Source organism: Mytilus edulis, chromosome 11 (genome assembly GCF_963676685.1).
Source record: "Mytilus edulis chromosome 11, xbMytEdul2.2, whole genome shotgun sequence".
Classification (NCBI taxonomy): Eukaryota; Metazoa; Mollusca; class Bivalvia; order Mytilida; family Mytilidae; genus Mytilus; species Mytilus edulis.
Genome location: NC_092354.1, coordinates 68570544 through 68598525, shown reverse-complemented (window position 1 = coordinate 68598525; position 27982 = coordinate 68570544). Strand labels below are relative to the sequence as shown.

Genomic DNA, 27982 nt, shown 5'->3' with positions numbered 1-27982 from the left:
CGTCTGGCGTACTTACTTATAATCATTGATAACTATTATAAAATTCTAAAAATTTTGAAAACTTTTCGAACTAGAAAGATTGTATAAACACTTCCGCTAGAGTGTTAGTGGTTATGATATCATAATGTCATGTACATGTGTCACCTTATCTGACTAAGAATTCCTTACTTGACCGTTACAATATTAGTCTTATCGTATACATGTAAGCCCGAGAATTCATTTGAGATCAATTGACATGAATCTATTTATATTAGGTACGTTTTTATTTGTTTATTTGCAAACACACATTTAATGATTAGAAACTGGCAGGATGTATATAATTCTATTTGTAACAATAGTTTGTGTTCAACAAGATCATAAAACAAAATTGAGAATGGAAATAGGGAACGTCTAAATTTCTGATTGACAAAACTTCCCAAATCAGTGTTCGTGATTTCGAATATTCTACTAACATGTATAGATATGACCTCTTATCTGACTTCAACAAAATCATACAGGTACATAACAATACTAGTATAATTGCAAACCTGTGGATTATTATAAAACTATTGACATGCATCTATTTATATTGGGTAAGTTTTTGCCTTATTTGCTAGCACACATTTTACACAAGTAAATATTAATAACACTTTGATCAATGATTTAAAAAAAACATTAGAACCTTTAATCGTAGCAAAGTATTTTATATATCCACGTTAACAAATCACAAAATGATTAGGAACGTAGTACACGGGTGTCATTCGGTTTATCGAGAGAAATGATCGTGAAAGAATATCTAACGGCGGTCAAGTATTGAGAGACGATCGTGAAAGTTCTGGTAACGGATCGTGAAAGACATTTAATTGAGAAGACATATGAAAGGTCAATACATATTCTAATTTAATTAATTACACAGACAAATTTACGACAAAATAAAACTGTCCGTCAAAATGGTTCAACATTATGATCAGTATGTGAGAATATCCAGTTTTAAAAGTACATAGTTATTACAAAACAACAAAAGGCAGATTGCTTCTCGACATTTCAGTGACATAAAATATGTAAACATACATGATTTTTTTCACAAATTCGACTAGAAAAACTACTTTAATACGAATAAGGGCATTCTGTTTGAATTAATCAAATGGTTCTCATAGTTATTTTGTATTAGCATAATCTGAAACTTGGTAAATAAAGAACTATTTACACACAAATTGATTTTTCGGATCGTGAAAGATCACGTACCGCATTTTTTAAGATCGTGAAAAGGATCGTGAAAGATTTGATACTACGAAGACGTTCAAATTATTCCTCAATTATCATAATTAATATTTGTTATTTATATTGAGAAAAGCTATATAGGTCAACATCCTCAATAGGTTTAAGCTTTTCAAAGTATTAATATTTTCAGAAAATGAAATGTAAAATAGTTGGATGCTTGTAGGATGAAGCTTTTTATTGTCATGTGAAGTACTCACTTATTACGAGTTATAGGATACCCACATTTTGTATATTGGATCCTATAAACTACATGTCCGTCAGACAGGATTCACCTGACCCCGAATTTGCCTTATTTCATGGATGAAGATTCATTTTTGTGGTCAAGTCCGTATCGCGGATTCGTTAAGCTTTAGGATAACTGTCTGTTGTTATGATTGTGAGGTGTACATTTTCGACTTCTGCAAGGTTTCAAATAACATCGAACTCATTATCATGCATCATTCGGCAATGCTCGTTTTATGTTGTCTAGCCTTTTGGATATATACCTGTATGCTATAGCGCCATGGTATTTCGTGTATGGTGTACATGTCTGTCTACATGTTTCATATATGACCATGATGTTGAAGGCCGTACTTTAACCTATAATGGTTTACTTTTTAAATTGTTATTTGTATGGAGAGTTGTCTCATTGGCACTCACACCACATCTTCCTATATCTATGATGACGTCAATTGTATTTGATATATTGAATAATAGCAAGATGTCTATGTCTGGCTGTCGGTCAGGGTTCATATACTTTTGACCTTATGTTTCGAATTAATTTGCCAAGCATAACTTTTGTCAGTTTCTAAGGCACTGTAACGATCGGAACACATTTATTTGGTCTACGGGATATTTGTAGAGATCTGTATGTCATGGTTCATCTGACCTTGCACTCTTTTTATGAACCGCATTGACAATCATAATTTAAAAAAAAAGAAGATGTGATATGATTGCCAAAGAGACAACTATCCACACAAAAAACCAAAATGACACAGACATTAACAATTATAGGTCACCGTATAGCCTTCAACAATTAGCAAAGCCCATACCGCATAGTCAGCTATAAAAGGCCCCGATATGACAATGTAAAACAATTCAAACGAGAAAACTAACGGCCTTATTTGTATAAAATAAAATAAACGAAAAACAAATATGTAACACATAAACAAACGACAACCACTGAATTACAGGCTCCTGACTTTGGACAGACAGGCACAAAATGTTGGTTATCGTTCGATCTCAAATTACTCATGAAAGATGCTGTTTTGCTGTAATTTTTTGTTTGATGGATATCATTTTGGTTTAAACGTTGTAGATCCATATTATTGGCTAAAAAGTGTCGGTCTGCCTGAATTGCACTTGACCGATTCTCAGAGCTAAATCTTTCAAACTTATTTAGAGACGTTTTTAGTTGTTGTTTTTTTTAACTTTCGAGGTAAAGTGTTGAATAAAAAAAAATAGCTTTAATGTTCATCCTTATTAAAATAGTTACAGGCTTCAACCAGTTGCAGGTTTATCAAATGGTAAAAGAAATACTGATTTCTGATTACTAGTAATAAGTCTGGTCACGCATTATCTTTCACGATCAAAATAATGCGTTGCCTGAGCTTTCACGATCAAGTTTGATGGATATTCAACAAATGCAAGGTTTTCATATACAAATTAATGCTTTTAAGAGAAGAACATACCTTAATTTTACTGTACTATCTGATACACCAAAGATTAAATTTCAAATATATCCCGATAAACTGAAATATGACCACTATAGGTACAAAAAGCGTGTTATTTGTAATTAATTTCATAGACACGCATTGCGCCTTTTGTGTTTTTTCAAAAAGTACTTCATATTTTCTTTATCTTCTTTCACAGTTATGTTGAGGAAGTTAAACCATTTTGACAGACATATTTTTTTGTTCGGATTTGTTCCGCGTTTTGAAAATTAAGCGATTTTTTTCAAAGATTCTGAACTAGAATGTTCATTAAATGTCTTTCACGATCCGTTACCAGAACTTTCACGATCGTCTCTCAATACTTGACCGCCGTTAGATATTCTTTCACGATCATTTCTCTCGATAAACCGAATGACACCCGTGTAGTAGTAATCCATACATGTATTCTCAATTTTATTTAGGGCGAAGACATATTTGAGGTTTTTATAGATTAAGGTGAAACACACATTTCAATTATTAACTAATAAAAAATGCAATGCTTTTAACAATGTTTATGCCAAGTCAACGGCATCACAAATTCGTTATAATGTAACTTTTACTTTATCTGTTTCACTTTATATTCATAAAAAAACCGCATCCACAGTATATCTAAGTAAACCAGCAAGGTCTTAACACACAAAATCGGCTGTTTCGAGCTACGCCCATCTTATGCATGCGACTGTCACAGTACAAACTACGAAGGTCAAGCTTCAAATACAAAACAGTAATTCATATTATAATGAAAAAATATTCAAATCAGTCCTTTTTAGTTATTATTTCTGTGTAAAATGTCATAAAACGTAAGCGAAACGATTTTAATGTCTTTTGAATGTGACATTATATTTATGATCCTGGTTTCAATTGTAACCCCATGCGTGTTTGTGCTTCTTGTACGCCGCAGAAAGTAGTAACATTAGATAAAGAGAACTTTCCTAAGACCACACTTATTTCATTAATTGTTCTACGGGTTTTTCCGCTCCTGTGTGGGAGCAATTGACTTTTCAATAACAAAAAGTTTTAACCCCTTCCGCATATTTTGGGGTCACATGCCACTCCAAAATAATTTTCTCTTGACATTTTTTTTTCACACGGACGTTATTCTTGTGAATATATTGATCCGATCAATTTGTAAATAAAAGATACAAAATTGGGTGCAAACATGTAGTTTTGTCAGCCCACTATCGTCGATAAGTAGTAATTAAGAACACAGCTCTCCTAAAAGCATATTGTTTTACCTGTGAAGACCTGTTCTAGGAGACACAAATTGAAAATCTTTTGTCTAATTACCACAATCACATCCATATTTGTAAGAAACATCGTTATCCCAGATCAAAAAGTTGTTTCAACAGAGCCATATCTTAGTATCTATCTTAGATACAATAAATATTCATTTGTATGACTTATTTAATTTTGATGAAACCCATAATCCCCTTTAGAGCCTATCGTAGATACAATAAATATTCATTTGTATGACTTATTTAATTTTGATGAAACCCATAATCCCCTTTAGAGCCTATCGTCATACAAGCAGAATGATGTTGCAACGGAACATTTGAGAGTTCTAACGTTCGAGAACAAATTGGGGGTATTGTGGTTGATATACTCATTATAATTAGGTATGGGTAATAAAATGGTCCAACAACTTTCTAGTCAAGCTCAAGAGTTTCAACTACATTGCTGTTTTAAGGCGCAAAATGAGAAAGTATTTTGCTCAGTCAAAACAATGATATGAATGAGCTGACATGTATTTTAAGAGAATATTCTAATACATTGCGAACTACATACGTAGCAAAATAACTATCTTTCTAATTTGCTGAATTATTTACCTTACTCATAATGTTGATCAATAGTAAAATTATGAGTTTTCCATACTTTTTTTCTTTATGCATGAATATATTGATTTGATTATTGGTATACAGCTTTAGCATGACAATTCACTGATTAACAATTATCACGGACGGTCGAATCATGTTCCAGTCAGATGATTTTGTGCAGAGTTGTGGTCCTTGGACTTCGAAATTGACTCAAATAATCAGTTTTCCAACATTTTTTTTCGTCATGCTTAAAGATGTTGATTTAACAATTATTATATAGTTTTATCTTGATAAGATACAGATATAATTCGATTTGTTCTGGTTTGAGGGATTTTTCCAGAGTTATGGTCCTTTGAATTAGAAAATTCTGTCAATTATTAATGTATGTATTTGTCATACTTAGATATTTACTAGATATTTGTTATATAGTTTACACCATGACAAGTAATAGATATAGTTGGCATTTTGTTCCAGCACAAAGGATTATTAACTGATAGGGGGATGTGCATTACTATGCAATACTTTCAGCATGCTTGTTTATTCAACATCTGTCATTTACCTAACTAACATAATTCGTCTTTTTAAACTTCATCTGCTTTGCTTTCTTGATATATACACTTGCATGTATGGATTTAAATGAAAACACATGCAGGCAACGCTTATTTGGAGAAAAAAAAACATCATGACAAGAAAGTCGGGTTTAGTACAGGCACCAATACATCCAATTATATGCATAACAACATGTTTCACTTCTTTTTCTATAAAGTAACCCTAGTTCCTATGTATACATCAATTGCAAATTGGACAATTACAACAAAATTATGTATAAACCGCTCGCTTCACTTGTAGAGCACTCACATCATAAAAAATCATGCATTTTCAAGAGAAAATAGCTTGCTTGCCGACATTTTGTATAGCTTTTGTCCGAAGAACTACAAACTAGATAAGTGTGGCCTTAGGTGAAAGTGTAATTGTTTTTCAATTTATTATTGAATAATACACTATTGAATATACTTTTGTATGGGGCTAAAACGGACCAACCAAAACAGTGTCGTATCAAAAGGGCGTCATTTTTTTTGTCCATGGATTTATGAGTTTTGAACAGCGGTATACTACTGTTGCCTTTATTGACAACATCCCCGTAGTTTTCCTATGATGATCGAAATTACAAATGACAGCTGTAGATTTTATTTTATTTGACCATTGGTTGTTCATTATATCAATAATTTATCCGTGTCTATAAACAAATCTACGATTGCCAATTTTTTTTCTTAAGTAAGCAAAATATTTCAATATATTTAGGTTGCATTTCACTCCTTACCTATGTTGATGCTGCCAGTACACGTAAGTATGCAGTTAGAGCAATTAAAATATACTGTGGATTTATTATTTTTCGTTGGATACCAATTTTCGTGGATTTTGAGGGTACAGATGAACCACGAAATTAAATGTGCAACGAATGACAACATTTTTATAGTCTTGTAAGCATATTTTATTAAACCACGAAATAAAATATCCATGAATATGTGAGTGTTCCTTAATCCACGAAAATGGGTACTCACGAACATCAATGAAACCAAACTACCAATGTTGAACCTATACCTGATCATACATGCATAATTAAGCATAACATAGAATTATGATTGTTAGAAAAATTGGAATTTAAGGACTTTTCGTATTAAAATATTACACGCTGTTAAGGACAATTATCTATTGAATTATCAAAGCTAATGGCTTTTGTTTGTATCAACGAATTATACGTTGCATGAATTAATTGCTCATATGCTCTTTATACATTGATAAGCTTATCAAACTAAACTTTCAGTTTTCCTAAGTTGTAGATTCAAATTCGTCAGCTTATGTTTCTTTAACAAAAAGGGTACTAGACGTTTTATATATCTAGTTTTGGGCAGAAATTTACTTTGTAAAATATTATACAGAGTCAAGGAAAAAATACACCGAAGAGGATATCACTGCCATGCATGACTATTAAATTTGGAGGTTTGGTCTTCCAACAGACTAGTTGAATCCTAAAGGGTACAAATTGCGCTCCTCTACTTGCATATTTGTTTTTGTATTCATATGAAGGAGAATGTATCCAAGGGCTTGAAGAGAAAGGAGAAAAGAAACTATCCCAGTATTTTAATTTCACCTTTCGGTATATCGATGATGTACTGTCTATTAATACTAATAGATTCAGTGGTCACTTACATTTAATATATCCAAGTGAACTTGAAATTAAAGATACTACCGACATAGACAAATCTGCTTCATATTTAGACCTTTTTCTCGAAATGACTACTGATGGTATGTTGAATACCAAAGTTTATGACAAACGCGATGATTTTAATTTTCCTATAGTCAACTTTCCATTTCTGTGTAGCAATATCCCAGCGGCACCAGCATATGGAGTATATGTGTCTTAATGGATACGTTACTCTAGAGCTAGCTCAAAGTACGTTGATTTTGTTGAACGAGGATTACTGCTTTCTCAAAAGTTGCTAAGACAGGACTATGAATCAATCAAATTAGGGTCATCACTCAAGACATTTTACGGTCGCCATCATGAGCTGATTGACCATGATGACAAAAGTGTGTCAGAAATCATATCTGATATTATTCCTCAGTCATAACAACCTTCCATCATTACCGACTGAACAGAGAAATAACACAACGGGTGCCGTAGACGGTGCAGGAAATGCTTACCCATCCGGATCACCTAATTTCTCTCCCGGTTTTTAGAGGAGTTCGTGTTGTTTCTTATTTATTATTTATAACTATTGATGTAATTGTCCTTTAGTTTTTAAATCTTTGTTTACTCCTTGGTGTTGATTGTTATTGTCTTTTAATTTATGTTTCTTGTGAATAATTTGGAGTTTAGTATGGCGTTCATTATCACTGAACTAGTATGTATATTTATCTAGGGGGCAGCTGGAGGATGCATCCGGTTTCGGGATTTTCTCGCTGAATTGAAGACCTATTAGTGACCCTCTGCTGTTGTCTGTTCTATGGTCGAGTTGTTGTCTCTTTGACACATTCCCCATTTCTATTCTCAATTTTATTCATTCGTTTAGTCATTCATATTTCCCGGCGTTAATTTTCTGCAAAACTAGTCCATACTTATTTCGCTTTTGCACACTTGCATGTTATCTGGAATGATATTTCATAGGTACATGTACAACAAAATTCCCTTATTCAAAAGTTATTTTTACATTCTATTTTATCCATATTTATCCTAATATCAGGTTAGAAATATCTAAAATCATACTGGTAAACTATTTACAGGTACTATTTTTAGTGTGTATCGATTAACGTTTTCAAAAATTATAGTCAGTTTCAAATTAGAGCCCTGACTGAACAGCTGATTTTGACAGTTAATTATATGTTGTTATTCCGGTATTGATGGACACTTTGAAAGTTATTTTAAATATATTGCAAATTATTTATACCAAGTAACTATTATTTATGATATTAGCTTTTAATAAAACTTAACAATTCTTGTTTCAACTTTCAAAACAATTTGATACTGTGACTTTTGAAATTGATATTTGCATATTATCTGCCAACTGTTTATAGTTATTGTTGGGGCGTCAGCAATATAAGTCCTCTACAGATCAATTTGTTGAAGATATATTAAAGTTAATTTTTATGTTTGCATCACTTTCAGAAATCTGTAATGCGCAGTCTACATGCATCCGACATGGCACATACAAAGAAATAACAGTATTCCACAATCTTGGAGTTTGTACTTGTAATGGAGGTTATACTGGAAAATGTTGCGAAACAAGTATGTATGTATAACACAATAATCTTGGTATGAAGTGTGTGCATACAGTTTAAATTTTTGTGATTTATGAGAGACCCATTAACTTATAATTAAAAGTTGAAATAGAAACTCATACATATGTTCTTTCATCACTTTGATGAGAAGAAGTAGAACTGCTTGTTCTGTAGAATAGCTTGCATAAGTTCTAAGGCCGATCTTCTATAAAAAAAATGTACCTGAACTATTTCCATCCGTATACATGACATTATAGTCATACATTTGGAAGTTTTGTTTTGAAAACTTCAAAATAAACTTTAATTTTCTTTCGCGTAAAATGCAAATTACCTCGCACGATCCTGATACTTACTGGATAAAGCTATACCATTGTTTATGTAGCATTTTGTAGATCAAACAAACTTACATTGAAGACCTGTTGGTGACCCTCTGCTGTTGTTTTTTATTTGGGCGGGTTGTTGTCTCTTTGACACATTCCCCATTTCCATTCTCAATTTTATTAATTTATTTAATTAATAAGTGGAGTTATGGATTGCAAAGTCATAGTAAGATGTTGTGCAGCGAGCGCAGTCTATTGATTTCTTTCTGCTATATCACGCTACTACTAGCAAAAGTTTTTGGTGGCGTTCTTGTTGCTTATTCTATATCAGTTTTCTATGTTATGTCTTGTGTACTATTATTTGTTTGTTTGTCTTCTATTTTTTAGCCACGGCGTTGTCAGCTTATTTTAGATCTATGAGTTTGACTGTCCCTCTTGTATATTTCGCCCCTGTTTTGTTTGCCTTTATCTGGTGTGGATATAAATTCTCTATCTACAACCGCTTTTGTTAGTGAATTCGGTATATTAGATTATGTATATGTTTGCATTCTTCAGTCAGTTTTTGTTGCTGGATCTCGATTTGTGTCATATATATCTAATTGATTATTATATAAATTAATGTATGCATGTATGCTTGAACGTTCAAGTCATGTGTGTTGTATTTATGCGATGTATGCTTACACATATTTGACAGCTAGGTCCATATTATTGTTTCATTAACCTTTTGCGTCAACATAACGGAACTATCAACAACATGTATACTAATTGGTTGTCTAACAATCTATAACACCAGCTTCTTTTTAAATGTCTGTACCGAGTCATATGGTACTAGTGTTCCCTAGTTCGGTTGTTTGATAGAGTTTGACAGCTTAAATGGACTTTCCCAAATTTGTATTTTCATTTGATTATTTTTGTTAAAATTGTTTGTCTCACAATCTTATTACACATATAGGGTATTATCTTATAACTTTTTATATATTGATAACAGATATAAACGAATGCCATAGTAATCCTTGTCAGCATGGTGGTGCCTGTCATGATAAAAGTAATGGATACACGTGTACATGTAGAGCTGGATATAGTGGAACAGTATGTCAGACAGGTAAAAAAAAATTAAAACAACACGTTTAATAATTCCATGCGTCTGAACCGCTTTTCTGGATTTACCTTCATCAGGAACCCTCAAAGCCAAACAGTTGAAATCCGAAGGATGTATAAGTATCGAAAAGCTATCACACATACCTAAAATAAATAGCTAACGTCAACTTTGCCTGAGCTACAATATAGATATATGTTGAAGGATTCTTTGCTATTATACGTATATGGCGGAGTGTAACACAGTTTGCTATTGCTTTTTGATTCAGTGATGCTGATTGGACAAACGGCAAAATCATTCTTTTTTCAGAAAACCCATACAAACGCTTGGTACTGTTTGACAATTATCATGATGACGTTTTCTTTAAGTATAGTACATGTGTTGGTGATAATTTAACTAAATATATGAACATACAAATAAAGGGAAAAATCTTATTTAAATGCCCCTTATTTGAACACATGCTATGTTGTAATCAATTGTTCGAAAACAGCAATATTTTTAATCGGATAATGTTCTTGTGAACAATGAAATTACACAATTTAATTTCGAATCAAAAACAGCGAATTGACAAATACCTTCATTAACTTAATAACATTGAGAATGAATTTTACACATGTGTATCCCTCTCGTCGCGATATAACTAGGTTATGAATGTTTGTATTAATTCTTTTATATGAAGGAAACATCGACAATTACGTTAAGAATTATTTCAACTACTGCATTACTGATTATGCATGTGGTCATCTGAATTTTGATACCTGTTTTCGGCTTTGAAAGTACAACCATTTATCACTTAGGTAAACATACGTTAATTAAAACTTACACGTATTTACTTTTTAAGATAGGCAACCTAGTTACCATACGTTATGAATGAAGTTTTGTTTAAGTTAATAAGATAGTTGTATTTTACCAGATATAAACGAATGTGGAAGTAATCCTTGTCTAAACCATGGGCATTGTCACAATGGAATTAATGCATATACATGTAGCTGTCGATCTGGATTTGCTGGACATCGTTGCGAGACAAGTGCGTTAACTAATATTCAGTCCTTATCAATGCAAATTTACATAATGTCATAAACCAACGTCATTGACTTGGCATCAGAATACCCATCTATCCATCTTTACTTACACGGACGATGGTCCAAATTGGCAATAACCTCTATTGATTTTTTCCGCAGTAAATATAAAGCTTTTTCCTATGCCTTTACAGAATGAGAAAACAGAAAATGTGTAGTCAAATAACATGTACAAGGAATGGTAACTTACACACTGCTCTAAATTCCTAACCAAAAGGGTTATGGTAAATTTCAGTTCGGTCAAATGATCAATTTACCTCAGTGCATCATATATACAGGGTTTAAACATTTTATGCTAGACGTACATTTCGTAAAAATGATTCAGAAGAGATGATCAAAACAATATTTTAAAAAAAAGTTGGTGGACCCAAAATTCCTCAAGTATTTGCCCAATAGTCAGCACTTCGCAGCACTTCTGTGATGACATGCCTATCAATTTATGGTCATTTCTATAATTTTCCTGCTTACAAAATTATGAATAATTAAAAGTACTAAATATTTTCTTATCCCAGACATATATTAGCTTAGCCGTATTTGCATTAAGTTTTGGAACTTTCGAACAAATGCTCTTCAACTTTGTGCTTTTTTGGCTTTACAACTATTTTAATGAAAGCGTCACCGATGAGTCTTATGCCGTCGAAGAAACGCGTATCTGGCGTATTAGATTATAAGTCTGATTCCTTTGATTACTATTATGCCAAATACAGATTTATGTACGGTAATCATTTGATGCGCTTGAAATCTTGAATATGTTTTTCGAACAACAACTTTGAAACATTTCATTTATAGATATGAGAGAAAATGTAACTCGAATGGGACACACTTAAATCCGAATCATAAACAATCTTTTTACATTTTTTTATCAGAATATTACTGCTAGCAAATTATGTCTTCTCTGTTTAAGTGCTCTAATTTTTGTCAATCTTTACAGCGGTAAGTTTGAAAGAAGTTTGTTCTTCCCATTGAACTTTTATCTATTTTTAGATATAAATGAATGTGCTAAACATCCTTGCCTTCATGGTGGTACGTGTCATGACGGTGTAAATACCTACACATGTACTTGCCCACACGGCTATAGTGGAACAAAATGTCAAACAAGTAAGTTTGATCATTGTTGAAGGCCCTTCTATTACCTTTAGTTGACAATTTCTGTATCATTTTGTCTCTTGTAAAGAGTTGTCTCATTTGCAATCATACCACATCTTCATTTATGCATTAGCTATGATCGTGGCATCTTTTTAATATCTCATCTCACATAACTGTATAGTAGTCTTGCTTTGTCGGACTTCGAAATGAATATAGAAATATGAAAAAAATATTCAAAATACCAAGAATAATCGCAAAAAAAGATGGAAGTTTAATATTTTTTCTTTAATTTTCCCAACTACATGGCTGTGCTTTTTAGAATTATAATATGCATAGTATATCTTGTTTACAAATTCGTAACAGGCTAATTTTTTACAAAATTTAAATCAATTCAAACGACAAAAAAGGTGTACAGATTTTAAAATAAAACACAATGGACGACTATCACCGACCCATATACTGCGGCTTGGGTCAGGACATAGTTTATGTTGCATTAAACATGCTCATGTTCCCTAATTTCACAAACCAAAATTATGAGATGTTTTGTAGATACAAATGAATGCGCAAGCAATCCGTGCTTACATGGTGGTACTTGTCTTGACGGTGTAAATAAATACACATGCACATGTTCACACGGATATACTGGTAAACGATGCGAGACAGGTATGTCCTTGATAACAAGAAATTAGTCTATGTATCATCGGCGTTTGTACTTTTTTGGCATTGTTGAGTGAATACAGTTATGTGTTATTATAACATCATACATATTAGATTTTATACATTACAATGTTCAGTCTCCATTAGAATGTGATATGTACTTTGACATAACTAATTGTATATAGAGTTTTCTTCTAAAAATCTTACACAATGTTCCTGTTTAAACAAGTCTTTAAATGTTCAGTAACATTTCTTTTGTACAGAAATAGATAGAAACAAAATTATGCCTTACCATGTAAAATAGAGATGTTCCATACATATTAGAGGACTTTTATATGGAGTTTATTGTATGTGTGTAAATTCAAACTTTATTTTGAAGTAGATGTCTGATTAAAGATGTGTTTAGGAGGAAGCACATATACTTATGCATACATAAAATTAAGAATGGAAATGGGGAATGCGCCAAAGAGACAACAACCCGACCATAGAGCAGACAAAAGCAGTACTGTCGTGAATGTCAAAACCGAAATTCAAAGGAATTAGCAAATTATAAAAAAAAAAAAGTTTTTTTTCACGTTTATTCGATCCCTTGATACCTGACAGTAACGCCACTGTTTGAACATTTTCTACAATTTTTCTCGTAACTTTGAAGAGTATTCAAATCTGTTTAACAACTTGAATTTTGTAGACATAAATGAGTGTGCCGCTGCTCCTTGCCAGCATGGTGGTACGTGTCATGACGGTGTAAATAAGTACACGTGTACCTGTCTACGAGGTTATACTGGTTCAAGATGTCAGACAAGTATGTTTTTATTTTATATATACTACGCCTAATGCTTTTATGTGAAAAAAGCTACAGTAAATATGTTGAAATATTGTCAAAATTTCTTACACGTTCTTAATGCATGTACTCATTCGTGTTTGTCTCACTTAAGAGTTGAAACCCTATGTTGATATTGTATTGTTTGTACTTTTAGCATGTTTAGAAAATAAATTCCACAAAATTATTATTACAATCATGATAAAAGATAACACAATAAAGGCAATGAATTTCATAAAGTTATGGACATTCGTTGTATATGCAGAATAATGTTATGCTTTCTACAGAGTTAATGTTTCCTTTATTGCCAAATAATTTAAATACTACTTACCTTGGAACATCTGACATCACCGTTAAATGTGGTCTAGTTTTTGTTACGCAATGAAGCCAATACCGAAGGAAAATGTGTTGATTACAACAACAGGTCTCTATAAGCCTTGATACAAATCTATATTACAATAATGAAATATGAGTGCCAATGAGACAACTTTCCACGAGAGATCAAATGATAAAAATTTACCAACTATATATCACTGTGCTACTTCCTACAATAAACAAAGTCAATACTGCATAGTTCGTAATAAATAACCCCGAAATGCCAAAATGTGAAACAATAAAAACGAGAAAATAAACGGCCTAATTTGTGTACACACTATTTAACGGGTATGCTGGTACACGATGCGAGTCAGGTATGAAATAAGAATAAAAACAAAAACAAAAAAACAGACTAACACATCTGAAAGTTAGATAATATTTGATTTTGACATACATGCATATGTATACTGCCAATCTGTTTAACACATTATTTTTTTTAGACATAAATGAGTGTGCCAAAACCCCCTGCCTCCATGGTGGCACGTGTCATGACGGTGTTAATAAGTACACCTGCACCTGTGTACGAGGATATTCAGGGGCAAGTTGTCAGACAAGTACGTTGTTATGTTATATCTTCTAGCACTTATGCTTTAGTGTGAAAAATAGCTATAAACCATATATGTTTTCACTATTTCAATCATTGTGAATATTTCTGACAAGTTGTTTAAGCATTAGCTCATTGTTGCTTGTCTCGCGTAAGAATTGACAACGTATGTTGTTATTTTCCCCCCACTTCTGAATAATAAGCTCCAAAGAAGTATATAAAAGTCAATAAAAGATAAAACTATATAGAAAATGCTAATAATATAATAAAGTACCACGCAAAAATCGGAATACTTTAAACATTTGACATTTCTAACTTTCCCTAGTTAAATTATGGTTAGACTATATCGCGAATCGACAATTGTTGGAAAACTGGGAATGCCCGTGACACTTTATTTACTTTTCATGATACAGATATTAATGAGTGTGCTAGTCGACCATGTAAACATGGAGGTGTTTGTCATGACGGAGTAAATAAATACACCTGTAGCTGTGCGAGGGGATATACTGGTGTCAATTGTGAAACAGGTATCAATGATTATTTACAACAATTACTGCAATTTAATCACACAGCCATTTGGTGTTGTTTTTTGGTCACATCATAATCAAGAAACAAACAAAATAACAATTAAAAAATGATATTTGTAACACTTAGTTGTAATCTTGTATGATAAAATAATCACTTTAATTTAGACACTCAATATATAATTATATGTTTGAAACACTAATCATATAATGCATGATGTTAGTCGGTGATAGTTACAACGATCAAATAACTACATGTTTGTCAAACGTAGCATTAAAACTATAAATTGGATGGCATCAATTAAGAGTCAAGATAAAATCTGCTTTGATAGTATTTGTAGTATCGCTAATGTAAACGTCGATGAAATAAATGCGATACCCATTGTTCTTTAATGGAGCCATATAATTGTTTTCGCTAAAAAGCTTACATAATACAATGCTGTAACAGCTTATCTTTAAAGCTAAGTGTCAATCAATTTGAAAGCAGTAGTCATGTCAATACAGATATAATGCATATGCAATGAAAACATCCCAAAGAGTTCCAAAACATGACATTTGTGTTTGTCCATGAATTCTCATATTCAATGTTGATCACGTTGATAGAGAATATGCCAGTTTCACTCCTTAATTCCTTTATCAGGCAGTTGATGTATTAAAATTATCAGACACACATGATATTTTTATTAGCAGAGCTCAATAGATTTTCTACAGTAGAAATTGCCTCTACCAAGTCAGGAATTTCATAGCTAATTGTTCGTTGGATTTGTTTCAGCTTTTGATTTTGCTATTTGCTTAGGAACTTTTCATTTTGTGGACTGATATTTTTACGTGTTTTCCCGTCTTCTGACAATAGGAATTATTCTAGTTATTTATCTGCTCCTTTCTATATTCAGACATTAATGAGTGTAGTAGCAATCCATGTCAACACAGAGGTGTATGTCATGATGGAGTAAATAAATACACATGTAGCTGCAAGGCTGGTTTTGCCGGTGTGCACTGTGAAAAGAGTATGTATATTGTATATGGAATGTTTTTTTTTCAGTTATCCATGTAAGCAGCTTATTAAAACCCTTTAGTAATTGATCGAAAACCAATCTTCTTGGTGTGTATCTTTCAATCCAGGTATGCGAAGTATGACAACTTATAGCAAAGCTTTATTCGTGCTGTTACAGTCACATGCTTCAAACTGCCACATTATGTATATGCCCAAACGTTGAACTGTATTGACTGCCGTTGGTTACTATATTACGTTTCAGGTTTTTGAATCAAATAACTATTGTTCTTCTTTTAAATGGTTAACATTCGGCCTATCCACAATCAGATGTGCATTTCATATCGGGTCTATGTTACAGGCTTCTAAAAACAGGAAGATACACTGAACATAAGTATTAAATCTTTGAACTGAAGAAAAGAGTATGGGGCATCACAAAGAATATCAAATATCATGTATATGTGTGACCGTTTTGAAAAAAAAACCCACTCAAATACACGCTGAAAATAGGCAAAATTTCACGTTATGTTGTTTCATTTAAAATTAGACTGTTTTTATCAATTGATAGTTAATAAGTGAACTTAATTTCACCTACATTATGGGTTCATTGTTTTAGACAATTAATTCATCATTCTTTTGCTGGTTGTTGCAACAAAAAATCTTCAGTGGTTACAAAGTTATGATAGAAGAGGAATACTATGCATGTGTTATGATTTTTTGTACTTTTGTTTTTAGTTTGCTCAGTGTAGTGATAAAAGAGAAAAAATAAATCAAAGTTATGCTAGTATGTGTTTTGTTTCTCTTCTAGTATATAAATTATCAAAAAACTACCTCATATATCAATATTGCAGTACCCTAGCTGGAGATATATGCTACCAAAGTTGGATATACAAATAAAGTGAAAAAATGCTTTGTGCGTAGACATGCATTCCCTAGTAAACTGGATGTGTAATAAAAGAAATGTTGCATTGCTAAGTTCCTACACTTTCTTCCATTTTTTAATAGAGGAAGAATTTGAAAAAAAAATGTCAGAATGTCTTGTCCGTAGACACATGTCTTTTCCGTAGACATGGTTTTATATCAATATTGCTTTGTTGTATGGGTCTAAATTGGTCCTATGTGTTGTTTAAACTTAGAAATATCTTATTCTTAATTAATAAATGGTTATTTATGTGGGTTTTTTTGTGTGGATTCTAAAGAGTGGCAAATTATCAGTCATAAAAACATGTCTTATCTTACTTCAATATGTTTATACCAGTTGCTGCATACCTTAAAAGATTAACTAAATCAAATGAAGAAAAAGTATTTATCTCTCTCTAAATTTATCTCCTGCATTTTAGTGTTACCAGCAGATGAGAAGTGTCTACGGACAAGACACTTGCATATAACAAGTATAAAATTCAATTATTTGTCTGCCTTTGACCTTAAATCTTATTTATAGGTGATGACAGTTATTTGTACAATTTAAAACTCAGTATTTCCAACATAAATATAGTCGCGATTAATTCTAACAAGTTGTTTTTTCAACTGAAATTGTCTTGTCCGTAGACATTACAATGTATGTGTTTCAAATTTCCTCGAGTTCATTCTGATTTGTTGATAAAATTTATGTTATTTTTTTCTAGGGAACACATTCAACTATGTCAAAATTTAGTTTTAATAATAGTTAGATTGTTTTAAACAGTCAGATTGATGGATTTCAGTTCAAGTCGACCCAATCAATACAGTTTTGAAATATGTAAAGAATTATGGGTACATTTTTATATTTTCCAAAATTAAAAAAAGACACTGCTTAAAAATCATTGGTAACTTTTAATATTAACTTTCACAATCAACTTTTAAAGCATTCAATTAAATATCAATAAAATGTCTTGTCCGTAGACATAATCACAATAAAATTGAGAATGGAAATGGGAAATGTGCCGTTTGATCAGATTAATGATCAAAGAAAGCTACTGTTGTTTGAAATATCTCTGAGTTAAACATGTTCTTGTCATTTTTTTTCCAATTAAAATGTTTGATATTCACTAATTCTAAACATATTTTGTTGTCTTTGTCAATGACCAAAAATCTGAAACTGGTGATCATGTCTTGAAGGCAACCATTAAAAAAATTAGACAGCTTTTAAACACAATTTATTACATAAAAAAATTAAATATTTCTTCCAAAATCTGCATGTTATTATATAAATGCTTATAGTGTTAGCCTAATGATGGCTATTTTTCATAATTTAAACCATTTTTTAACCAAAATATCAAAAGAGTCTTTTCCTGAGGTGACACTCAGTTTTGGTTTCATGTGAAACACAAAATGTACATCTGAATATGGCTAGGCCGATTGTAACGGAAAGCGTTTGATTCGTCGTTAAATATCAACCGATGGTATGCAAAAGCTAAAAGTTAAATAGTTGGTTTGGTCAATGCAAATAGTTCACCATTTTGTATGTGGTATATGTTAGCTTTCAAGTGTATTATTTTCTTAAATGTGTATGCTTATGCTTATGTTTCTGTATTCTGTCCATTGTTCGTTCGTTCTACACTTATCTGTAAAATCCGTCTAGATTATCATTACGGAATTCAGACTGGGAATTATTTGAAACATAAATCGTCAAAAGTACTGATATGTGCCAAACAAAACAAACCTTGAGTGATTACACAATGACGTACCATATTTTGTTTTAGATATAGTTACAAACTAAAACACTATCTAGAATAAAACACTCTTGAAAATCAATATTAACTTCCAGATAATCCTTATTTTCATTACAGATATTAACGAGTGTGCAAGTAATCCTTGTCAGTACGGTGGTACATGTAATGATGGTGTTAACAGTTATACCTGTTCCTGTGTAGCTGGATTTCATGGTGTTCACTGTGAGACAGGTATTGTTTATACTACACACTTACATACTTAGGAATATAGGTCATTTGTAAAAAAATAACAAATTAGTGTTTGCGATCAATGCACATTAATGTGGGGTTGTGTATAATCTATAGAATGACACAATTTTTGAATGTCCTAAACTGAACACAAGCTTCTAGTCGACTTCTTGTGGTACTGAATTTTAGCTTCAACTGTCCAAACTAATCTTGCTTTTGAAATGTATAAATAATAACTGATTAACCAAATTTTGCAACTGGTATTCCGATCTATTTTAATTATGTAGTGTGCCCAGTAGTCAACACTTTTTGTGCTGACATAAATTGTCATTGATATGGTAATATTTATAAATTTACTGCTTACAAATTTTTGAATTTTTGGAAAAACTAAGGCTTTTCTTCCTCAGGCATAGATTACTTAAGCTGTACTTGGCAAACCTTTTAGAAGTGTTGGTCCTCAATGCTCTTTAACTTCGTACTTTATTTGGCCTTTTTAACTTTTTTGGATTCGAATGTCACTGATGAGTCTTTTGTAGACGAAACGCGCCTCTGGCGTATATGCTAAATTTAGTCCTGGTATCTGTGATGAGTTTATTTACAAACACTTGGTCGATGCCACTGCTGGTGGAGATTTATTTCCCTGAGGGTATCACAAGCCCAGTAGTCAGTACTTTTTGTGCTGGCATTAATTGTCATTGATATGGTTATATTTATAGACTTGCTGTTTACAAATTTTTATTTTTTTTGAAAAACTAAGGCTTTCCAACCTCAGGCATAGATTACCTTAGCTGTATTTGGCACAACTTTAAGAATTTTCGTCCTCAATGCTCTTCAACTTCGTACACTATTTGGCCTTTTTAACTTTTTTAGATTCGAGCGTCACTGATGAGTCTTTTGTAGACGAAACACGCGTCTGTAGTATATACTAAATTTAGTCATGCGATGGTATCTATGATGAGTTTATTTACATCGACATTATCACAAAATTAACTGAAGTACTAGTTTGATCGTTAAAACAATGGTGAGGAAATGAACCAATTTAATAATGAAAGTATATGTATATGTTATGTCTTAATAATGTATTGCTCTGAGGATGCACCAAAATAAGATGTCATACATGTATGTTATCAAAAGGTGCATCGGTATTGTTTTCTTACTTGAACTAATATTCACTATTGACATTATGCAAATACTACAAGTAACTGATGACAGTTTGTTTATTTTACATTACTAGAAATTGACGAATGTGCCTCTCATCCATGCCAGAATGGTGCCACCTGTGTCGACCAGTTTAATGGATACAAATGTGAATGTCTTGAAGGTGACTCTGGCAAAAACTGTGAACTAGGTTTGTGTTTTAATATATTTACTCAGATCGATCAGTCCTTTCTCTTCTTATGCTATGGATTTTCAACAAGTTTGTGAGTTCGTGATTTGTAGTATTTTAAATGAGACTTCAATTTATATTGTCTCCTTGCTCTCATCCGATATAAATTACACTTTAAGATATATTCTCAAAAGAGGGATAGTAATTGGAAATTTCGATTCTCAAAATACATTGTGGTTTTAATTGCATCGATAACATATATTGATGCTATAATTGTAACTATGTAGAGGAGCCGTAAAAAATCGTAAGCAGTGCTTCTGAGAGTGATCATCATATTCACGGTCTTGAAGGATATTTAGTGATTGCATTTTGCTGCTGTCTGTTATATTATTATGAAAAAACTCAAATTAAACGCTAACAACTGAATACTAACCGATTCAGTGAATAATCAGTTGACAACAGGTTACACGTTTCGTTGAGTATGAATGCTTCCATACACTTCCTTATAACGTTGATGTATATTCCATATAACGTTGGTGTATAATTGTTTTAATGGCTATCATATCACATATTTCTAGTTTTTAAAGATTTATTTACACAAAACATGTTACCTGATATTTTAATCAAAGCTTGATTATCAGTTAGATCTTTTAAAGTACAGCTTTATCAAAGAAAAACCTGAACCCAAAATTTCATTTGATTTATTTCATTACATTTACAATCGTTCCAATCAACTGTATATTTTCAGGGACAACGGTACCCGAAACTCCAAAAATAAACTTGATATCAGAAACGACTGTTACTGAAGGTACCCCTGTTTTAAAGATTGCATGTTTTGCTGAAGGTATTCCTGCACCTGTAGTCACTTGGGAGGAAATTGATGTAAGACGTCAACTATAGTAAGATTAGTATATAACTAGAACTTGAGAAGCAGTTCATGTTTTAAGACCTCATTTCGTTCCTTTCTTTAAAAACAATATAAATATTTGCTCAGAATGCATTCATAGTTACACTTGTGTTTTATGTAAGGTTGACGGTTGTTACCTATTAAAACGTTGCAACACTTTATATCTAATTGCTTGCACCTGTTATAATTCAGGAACCTGATGTTCCGTTGATGTCATTTGTTGATGTGGTTCATAAATGTTAATACTAGACCATTGGTTTTCCTGTTTGAAATGTTTTATACAAGTCTTTTTGGGGCCTTCCATAGCTTGCTGTTTAGTGTGAGCCAAAGCTCCGTGTTGAAGACCGTACTTTGACCTTTAAAGGTTCACTTTTACAAATTCTGACAGAAATGGAGAGTTTCATTGAGACTTATACCACATCTTCTTGTATCTATTGTAATGTTTGTATGGACAGTGTTATAGGGTGGGGTGTGATAACTTGCGTTTGCCACCACAGATTATTTCATTGGAGAATATCTCTGGTTTAGGTATAAATGGCGTCAGCAGTATACAACGCTTAAGTTGTTTATTTTCTTAGTCGAAAAAAAATTAAATCACAAAAATATAGAACTGACAGTAAAATTAAATCGGAAAGTCCCTAATCACATAGAAAAATCAAATGACAAAACACCTCAAACGAATTCCTGACTTGGTGGAATGAACCTTGTTTTATAGCGCTAAACCTCTCACTTGTAAGACAGTCTCGTCAAATTCCGTAATATTTACACAAAACCACATGATAATTAAAATAGGCAACTACCGAATGTATGCATTATATGCATATAAAAAAAACTACACAAAAGCGATTAATTTATTTCATCCTGCATATTTCCAATCATTACATTAGAAGAAAATATTTGAAGATTAACGCGGTGATTAGTTAAGATAAAAATTACTTTCAAGAATAAACATAACACCCTATATAGTTAATATACATTAAATCCATTCTGATCTGTTGAATAATTGTCTCATTAACAATCATACCACATCTTCTTATTTATATATTAATTTACAACTGGACATAGTTGTTGTGAGTATATATGTTTTATTATAATAGTTAATTTGTTCGAACCAAACGAATCGATTTTAAATTTTAGGCCAAGTTTCAGCCAAACGTTCAACAAATTGGACATTTCCTGGTAATCCAAAATGTAACAATGGCAGATAAAGGTTATTATACATGTACAGCTACAAACCGTGTCGGGACCGACATCAAAGCTATCAACATTATTGTTGCTTGTAAGTACTTGTTATCAAAGGTACCAAGATTATAATTTTGTAAACATTTAGCCACTGCCATAAGATGGCAATTAGAAAAACAAATGTGTTTGTTGTAAACTTTATCTGTTTGGAATGGAACTAAACCATATTGTATTTCCTTCACAATTACCCACTTGTCTGTAATATTAAGGGAAACAAGAACGTTGAAAAATTCATTTATTAAAAGCCAATAAATGACAAGGCAAGAGAAGAATTGTCATTTAAAACAAGACTATTTCATTTGAATTTCATTGACAACAAACTAAGGTATGCAATGGTTCATACTTTCATTTCTTAATAAGTCGTTCGAACTGTAAAAATATATATTACATTGCTATGTTCACGCTGATTGGTGCACTTACATGGAAACCAACCGTATCAAGTAGTGATTAGGTGAGGGTTAGTGTTTTAACGCCACCTATAGGCGTCACGTTTGTGTTATTTCGTGGCGGTCAGCTTTGATTGTTGGAGGATTGTTAATTGTTACTGTGACTAGTGGTTACAGTAGTAGAAAAACATAGATACAATCGATACCTCTCAAAACTAATAAAATGTAATTTTAATTAGACATTCAGAAATAAAGTTTATCAATATTTAGTATTTACATTTATGAAAGCTTAATAAAAAAAATTTGTTTGCATGTACATGCAAGTCAGTTAATAAAAAGATGTTTCAAATTTTAACAGCACAGTCAACAAGACCATATGTTGCACCGGTTATATCTGCACCATCCACAGTGATCGTGAAATATTACACAGATGCTAGGCTTGTATGTAATGTAACTGGATACCCAATACCAAGTGTCAGATGGGAATACAATCAGGTTACTCAGGTTTTTTCTTCACTCATTAATTTAAGTATGTCGTTAGTCATTTTTACACTTATCATATGAACTCTATGTAATGAGGCGAAACAAAAAAAAATGATATTTAAACTTGTTTTTTTTAACATAGCTGGAAATCCCTTTGGAAGACTGAACACGGTAACAAGAAAAACAGCAATTTGCAAAACGCAAAAAAGAAAACCTATGACTGATCTATGTACACGAACCACACCATAATCTGAGAATTCAAAGTGCACAGGACGAGAACTCATATAATGTTGCACATATAGTATCTGTTGATGAGACTGTCAACCAGTTGAGAGGTTTAGCACTATTAAACCAGGTTTAATCCACCATTTTCTACATTTTAAAATGTCTGTACCAAGTCCGGAATAAGACAGTTCTTGTCTATTTGTTTTTTTATGTGTTTTGTCATTTGATTTTGCCATCTGATTATAGACTTTTCGATGGGATTCTCCTCTGAGTTCAGTATTTTTGTGATTTTACTTTTTTGTATTGTTAATGTCAGTACAAACAAGGCGATAAGTCTCATTCGTAGGTGGCTGGTGTGTTTTCTTCCATTTAGAATTTTGAAGGGCAAATAACAATTGGTCTATAAATATGCAAATTATGAGATCAGTAGATAATTCATGTACTATGTGTTTTGCATGTTAATAGAGAAAATTTGTACATATTTTTTGCATATTTATGGCTGTATTTTCTATAAAACACAATACTTGTGTTTGATTATATTATTATTTTCTTCGTACTTGCAACATCAGGGGATATTACGCAGAGAATAGGGGAGATTTTTCAATTTAAGTGTTTTTACAATAGAAATTTTTGTTAATTTACCTATTTTAGAATGTAGCACTTTAATGAGATCTTCCAGATTGATGTTTCATAAAAAGATTTCGTTTGCCAAGTAGGTCTACACATTGCTTTTTATTGTCAAATTCAAGAGATAGAAATGTATTTTTTACAAGTTATTTTATGGTAATATTCTTTACACGGGTTATATTCGTCTCAAATATTTCATGATGCTATAATATTAAACCCCTGGCAGTGGGTGTGTGCCTGATATGCATATGATGAAGACATAATCTTTCCATCAGTGTAAGTATGGTCTAAAGCTGGGATGTCAGTAACTGCCAGCAGTCTTTTGTTATTTATGTGTTATTGCCATTTTGTAAATTTTCTTTTGTTTCATATTCTGATATCAGACTCAGACTTCTTTGACCTGAGTGTTACTGTGCTTATTATTGTGCAGTTGTTTTTCTCTATTGGCTAAATGTATAGGGAGAGGGTCGAGATCTCAAAAACCGTTTTAACCCCGCCGTAATTTTGCGCCTGTCCCAAGCCAGGAGCCTCTGCCCTTTGTTAGTCTAGTGTTATTTTTTTTTTAGTTTCGTGTGTATCAGTCGGAGTTTAGTATGACGTCCATTATCCCTGAACTAGTAAACATATGTGTTTAGGGGCCAGCTGAAGGACGCCTCCGGGTGCGGGAATTTCTCGCTACATAAGACCCATTTGTTGCCTTCGGCTGTTGTCTGTTCTAAGATCGGGTTAATGTCGGTTTGACACATTCCCCATTTCCATTCTCAAGTTTATTCAAGGAGTCCAATTAATGTTTTTTTCTTGAAATTTAATTGATTTGACTGGTTTTCTTATATTCATATTCAAAATAAAGCTAGTAATAAATGATAGGAAATACGAAATCGTTGACACATACACTGTTTCCTAAATAATACACAGTATTTCAACAATTAAGACTTTACCACTTGTAAACATTCAATCTGTATTGTATTTGTATATTTTCTGTAGGGTAGAAATATTCCTGGTGTTAAAATATCAGGCGGTGTCATGCTCATTTCAAATGTTACTAGTGAAGCTACTGGTCTTTACGTCTGTATAGCTACAAATGATATAGGATCAAGTCGAGCAAATATAATGCTGGAAGCTACTTATGGTAGGTATTGCTCATAATGAACTAACAGTTTTTTCCGCCCAACAACAACATCAATATATTTCTTTATATGCGGGCACAGGAAATTTATAACTGTTTTTTATGTATTAAAAATCCAAGCGAGATTTATTATTCTATAATTTGTAGCATTTCACCGAATTTTTGTATGCTTTGTTCATCTATTTAATGTACAATGTATATTTGTATTCCTTTTGGTATTTGCATTTTTACAGATTCTCCCAAACTCCTTACGTCTCCTTTGGTTTATTCGGGAAATGCAGGTATATCTCATAACTTTACCTGTTCTGCGACAGGCCATCCTGTTCCAAAAATCACATGGACTTTTTCATCAGTAAGAACCTTTCATTATTAGATATTAACATTTGGCAAATTCAGTATGTAAACTTTAAGTTTTAAACACGTCATTGTCATTCAAATTTAAAAACAAGACTGCGTCCATAATTTATCATCAAATAAATATAAGAAGATGTTGAATGAGTGCCATTGAGACAACTCTCAATCAAAGTAACAATCTGTAAAAGTAAACCATTATAGGTCTCAAAGTACGGTCTTCAACACGGAGCCTTGGCTCACACTCAACAGCAAGCTATAAAGGCCACCTAGAATGACCAGGGTAAAACCATTCAAATGTATTATCCAACGGGTCTAATATATATATAAACAACAACCGAGAAACACCAGAAACCACATCAACAAACGACAACTACTGAACATCAGATTTCTTACTACATAAGAACAGTCGCAAAGCAATGCAGCGGGTTTACACGTTTTAATAGATAACCTTTACCCTTATTTGAAATAATAGTTTAACATTATTCACAACATAGAAATACGCACTATAAAATATCAATTAAGATTGCTTACCTAAACCAAAAGACATATTAACACAAGTGAACATAAACTGATTTTGATCTAAGACACACATGACACAGTGTAAATACAAAATCAACGTCTGTTTAATGAAACACGCCCAGAAAAGTGACCCCTTTGTAATACAGAGCAGTTCAGCATTTTCCAATCAGTCAACATATAAAGATAAAATGTATGACGAATAGTGAATAATGTCCAGGCAAATAATGAAATAGAGATAAACAAATAATGAATGCATAACTGCTTCTAAAGGGTAAACAACATTATATGTATTTCAATTTGTTTAAAAACATTGTGTCAATAAAACCATTTTTTAAGTTAAAATATAAACGTTAAATTTGCCTTTAGTTTTCTCATCATATTGATACACTACCTCCACATAAGATGCACAGTCATGGTAATTTAATAGAGTTAGTTGATATGCAAGAGTCTGGAATCCTTACTTGTACAGCAACGAATGAATTTGGAATGGATACCGCTAAAGCAACAGTTATCGTTCATCATAGTGAGTAATAAAATTAACGGTACCAATTTTCTTGCGACAGATGCGCATTTCGACGATACATGTCTCTTCAGTGAGGCCAAAAATACGTCATTGTAGAATATAAATTATGGTATATGTTGTCAATGTATTTTATAAAATTTCCCAAACGCTAATGCCGTTCCTAACTGGTTTTTTATGAATCAATGCAGATTTCCAAAATTTCTTTTTTTTTATGCTATTTTCGTATTTTCGAGCAGTGTGATAAAAATATTTCTTGTCACTAGTGAAAAATCTGTTCTCAGCAAATAATTGGTCGAAAATTAATAATGACGTTTAATTATCTTGATTTATTTAGAATTTATGATTGTGACGTCGTAAAAAAAGACGATGATGTCTTATGACGTCATAAAAAATACTGATGATGTCTGATGACGTGACATATAAACACAACTTTCTGCAAGTGTTTGAAAAAGAAGGATAAAAGTCATTAGATAAACAGAGTTCACCACTATTACTCGTCTATTATGATATTTCTCAAATCTCAACATGCCTTACGCTTATAATAAAAAAATAACTGTTTCAAGTGGGAAAATATCGTAACACACTTATTGCAGTTAAGGAATCTTTGTTTATACTATATCATCAATTAAAGTGTGGACTTTTACTTTTTTATGTGAATATTTGATTGCTGCTTGTTATGACGATGATGTTTGATTTTTTTTATTGCAGGTTCGGCAGTAGTAGGATGATGATAATAATTGACTAGAAACAGAAATTGCAGTGACTTTGTTTTTTTTAAATTAAATACAATATGACAAGGACAACAGTAAAATATAAGTTTTTTAAAGTGGTAAATGATTGCTAACTTTTTTTTCAGTCGGTTTTTATGCCCCACCTACGATAGTAGAGGGGCATTATGTTTTCTGGTCTGTGTGTCCGTTCGTCCGTCTGTCTGTCTGTCTGTCCGTTCGTTCGTCCGTCTGTCCCGCTTCAGGTTAAAGTTTTTGGTCAAGGTAGTTTTCGATGAAGTTGAATTCCAATCAACTTGAAACTTAGTATAGATGTTTCTTATGATATGATCTTTCTAATTTTAAAGCCAAATTAAACTTTTGACCCCAATTTCACGGTCCACTGAACATAGAAAATGAAAGTGCATGTTTCAGGTTAAAGTTTTTGGTCAAGGTAGTTTTTGATGAAGTTGAAGTCAAATCAACTTGAAACTTAGTACACATGTTCCCTATGATATTATCTTTCTAATTTTAATGCCTAATTATATTTTTTATCCAATTTCACGGTCCATTAAACATGGAAAATGATAGTGCGAGTGGGGCATTCTTGTACTTTGGACACATTCTTGTTCTCTTTTAA

General features: G+C 32.2%; 1 protein-coding gene across 3 annotated transcripts; it reads left to right on the top strand.

Moving 5' to 3' along the window:
• The first annotated feature begins 177 nt into the window (after window positions 1-177).
• On the top strand, window positions 178-27982 carry LOC139496138 (fibropellin-1-like). Of its 3 annotated transcripts, none has more exons than XM_071284605.1 (20): window positions 178-254; window positions 6068-6109; window positions 8433-8552; window positions 9854-9967; window positions 10875-10988; window positions 12025-12138; window positions 12676-12789; window positions 13472-13585; window positions 14419-14532; window positions 14936-15049; window positions 15940-16053; window positions 18806-18919; window positions 20151-20264; window positions 20992-21125; window positions 22288-22429; window positions 23137-23282; window positions 25098-25242; window positions 25473-25591; window positions 26479-26635; window positions 27344-27982. In XM_071284605.1, exons 1-20 carry the CDS (start codon window positions 236-238, stop codon window positions 27361-27363), a joined length of 2184 nt encoding a protein of 727 aa, XP_071140706.1. In that variant the 5' UTR covers window positions 178-235; the 3' UTR covers window positions 27364-27982. The 3 variants fall into 3 exon arrangements, with proteins under 3 accessions (XP_071140706.1, XP_071140705.1, XP_071140707.1); XM_071284604.1 differs by lacking the exon at window positions 178-254 and adding an exon at window positions 485-572; XM_071284606.1 differs by lacking the exon at window positions 178-254 and adding an exon at window positions 485-572 and having other exon boundaries at window positions 23137-23273; window positions 27344-27981.

What these genes read in the sequence shown, in the direction of transcription:
- LOC139496138 (XM_071284605.1), top strand. An exon ending in TGGTTCAAGATGTCAGACAA is followed by an intron (nt 13,586 to 14,418) that starts GTATGTTTTTAT and finishes TATTTTTTTTAG; the next exon opens with ACATAAATGAGTGTGCCAAA. An exon ending in TCACTTGGGAGGAAATTGAT is followed by an intron (nt 21,126 to 22,287) that starts GTAAGACGTCAA and finishes TTTAAATTTTAG; the next exon opens with GCCAAGTTTCAGCCAAACGT.